Here is a 3,092-nt window from a genome sequence, read left to right as displayed (position 1 = left end):
ACAAGAACGTAACAAACAGGATTTTATTCTAATGAGTTCAAACAAAACAAACTCACTGTCACAAAAAAATTCAAATCAGGAAGAAACAAAGAAGGAAATGAATTAGTTTCCTCTTGACTTCAAACAGCTTCTGCGATTTGCATGTTTGGATTCTTTCTCTTGTTTCCTGGTTCCTCCCACACATCAGGTTAACAGGTGCGTATTTGAAGATGAAGTTGTTTGTCCCTGTGATGGACAGGTGACCTTTCAAGGTGAGTCCTGCTCTCATTCAACAGCTGGGATGGACTTTAGATAATAGCTGGCAGCTAAAGGCTAATGCTGCGTTTTCTTCATCAAGATCTTTGTGAAGCAGCTTCTTGTTCAGATTCTAATGACTTCTCTTCTCTGATCGTCTCTGATGTTGTCACCTGCGTATCAACTGAGTAGGAGTCTCAGGGTGTGTTCAGGTCAGGACAGGTAGAATCTGTTTGGTTTCTGTTTCCTTGAGTTTCATCTTCAGACTCCACCCAGGTGATAAAATGATGTCAGAGCAGACAGGTGAGGCAGAGACAGAGACGACGCTCACTGAGAGACATCGCTCGTGATGCTCAGGTGCAGAGACGGAGACATGGACAGAGGTCAGTGTGAGTCTGTCGTCATGGAAACACTCTGGTTATTGTTCTGTTGTAGCTGTGATTTTACATTTACCACTGTGTTTACCCTCAACAGCCAAACGGCGTAGACATGACGACAGCGGACTGCAGTCGCCAGGTAACAACAAAACTTCTACACAGACAAATGTATATACAGTAGCTACTCCTTTCACCACAATACTAGTAGCTATTCGGAAAAAATAAATAAATAACTGGAGCTGCACATAAAGATGAGAGTTCAACCAACTCCTGCAGTGAACACAGGGTTGGCTTCGATGGCAGATTATTAACAAAACGGCAAACAGCTGACTAAAGAGCAAATGACTGATAGGGAATTGCTGCTTTATCAAGCGGACTTTTTTTTCGACTTGAGCAAGTGTAAATATGGGGATAACCTATGTTCACCTCCGAAATGACAGCTGTACTTTTAGGGCTTTTACCTGGGCTTTTAGGCCAGGGATCCTCAAGGCAGGGACTGCTTTCACTGACTGATACAGCGGTGGGAGAAAAAAAACAGCAGCGAAAGCTGTTCACAATCGCCCAAAAACTTAGAGTTTGACAACGTTTCATGACCAGTGAGATGACCCAAGTCTTCGTGGGTTGATAGACGGTAAAATGACCGGCCCTTACTGCTGCTCTGTACATTGTCCAGTCGTGTCGTTGAACAGATGTTTTATCCTCCTGCGAGAGTCATGTCACTGAAAACTATGAATGATCTTGGTGACTTCTTCTCTCTATTATCTCAGAACAGTTTATCCAGAAATTTGCTGATATTTCCTTTGAAATCGATACCATATATTGCTAGGAGGACGGCTGGGAGTGAAAGCTTGCCCGGCTCAGCAACAGTAACCAAGGGGGCGGGGCTTACGCGAAGGGGCTGATGAAACAGGTAAACAGGGAGGGCGTTGCCCCGCCTGTTGGTCAAAACATTTCATTACAGTATTCCCAAATTAATTACAAAAAGTATGTCTGTTTATAATATGTTTTAATTTACAAATATTTGAAGTCATCTTCCGTTATACTACATCTCTCCTGCAGTCATTCTGCTAGTCTTGGCTTAATGCTGATTAGTCCACCGCTGCATTCTACGGTCAGACCGTTGCACTAGGAACGTAACCAAACGTGGGCAGCTAATGAAACAGCAAATGGCTAACAAACACCAAAAGGGCTATCAAAAAAGCTACCGAAACAGCCTACCTAACGAAACAGCAAACGGCTGAGTAAACAGCAAATGGTTAACAAAACAGAAATTGACCAAAAACACAGCAAACAGCTAATGAAATAGCAAACTGCTGACGAAAAAGAAATGCGCTAACGTAAATAGCCAACATATAGGAAACAGCTAATGGGACAACAAACAGCTAATGAAACAGCAAATGGCTGATAAAGCTTACAAACAGCAGAATTAAGAGAAATAAGCATTTGACAAATGGTCCAGCAGAGGGTTGCTCACCAGGTTTTACTGCACTATTAGCACACAGTTGTAGAACATACAGTAGGCTACTGACCAAAATCGTCTGAATCTCAGTAGACATTTGTGCCAAGAAGACGTTCAATCAAGATGTTACTGAGATAATTACATACCCAAGAGTGGCAAATGAAATGGCTAATGAAACAGCAAAAGACTGATGAAAAGCAGATGACAATGTAGTAGAAAATGGCGGTGACACTTTACTTGAATACGTGTTATACGTGTTACATAAGACTGACATAACACTATCATAACCATGACATAACACCTGCCATAAACATTATGACAAGTAAGGGATAATGTATAGTTCGGAGGTTGTTATGGAGAAATAAACGCCGACAGGTTTCATACAACATGAAGGGGTTTATTTCTCCATAACAACCGACCAACTATACATTATTATTACACGGTTTACGAGTAAAATAATTAATTTGAAACATAATGTTGATCAAAATACGACTTCCATCGATTAATAATTGCATCATTTAGCGAATCTGCATGTCCGGTCACGGCCGCTGTTTTGCTGAGCCTCCTCCTGTTCGTGCATTTGAAGCCTTTGATAATCAATCAGTGGATCGATGGATTACGTGTTACAGTGTGTGTATTGTGTGTAGTCGTATCTGTTATAATCAAGAGATTAACTTTACTGTTTACAGGGTGCGTATGTGTTGTGGAGTCGCAGAGACGAGTGGAGAGCTGCTGTGACACCGCTGGTCAGAGGCTGAGAGCCGTGAGCTGCTCATACGCTACGGAGGCTCATGGGATTTCTTGGTTTCCCTCATCAAACTCGTCAAATAAACAATCCAAAATCTCCAAAACGCTCTGGTGGACAAGTTGTGACCTGCACATTCACCACGCTATGAGATAGCGTGGTGAGGGATGAGGGATGAGGGAAACCAAGAAATCCCATGAGCCTCCGTAGCGTAGCTCTGAGCAGGTCACGGCTCTGCTCCGCCGTTTTAAAAATAGCTTGTACCGACAATTAAAGG

General features: G+C 42.5%; 1 protein-coding gene across 1 annotated transcript in view; it reads left to right on the top strand.

Moving 5' to 3' along the window:
- The first annotated feature begins 607 nt into the window (after nt 1-607).
- LOC146989223 (uncharacterized) overlaps nt 608-3,092 on the top strand; it is a 4,002-nt gene continuing 1,517 nt past the window's right edge. The window contains exons 1-2 of the mRNA XM_085775357.1: nt 608-617; nt 709-750. Of these exons, the coding sequence (XP_085631483.1) occupies nt 608-617; nt 709-750 (52 nt within the window). The remainder of the gene's footprint in view (nt 618-708; nt 751-3,092) is intronic.

The sequence above is a fragment of the Trachurus japonicus genome, chromosome 4, assembly GCF_045865225.1.
Source record: "Trachurus japonicus isolate A0001 chromosome 4, Traja_1.0".
Classification (NCBI taxonomy): domain Eukaryota; kingdom Metazoa; phylum Chordata; class Actinopteri; order Carangiformes; family Carangidae; genus Trachurus; species Trachurus japonicus.
The sequence above is the reverse complement of the archived record's forward strand: the minus strand, read 5'-3'. Positions and strand labels throughout refer to the sequence as shown.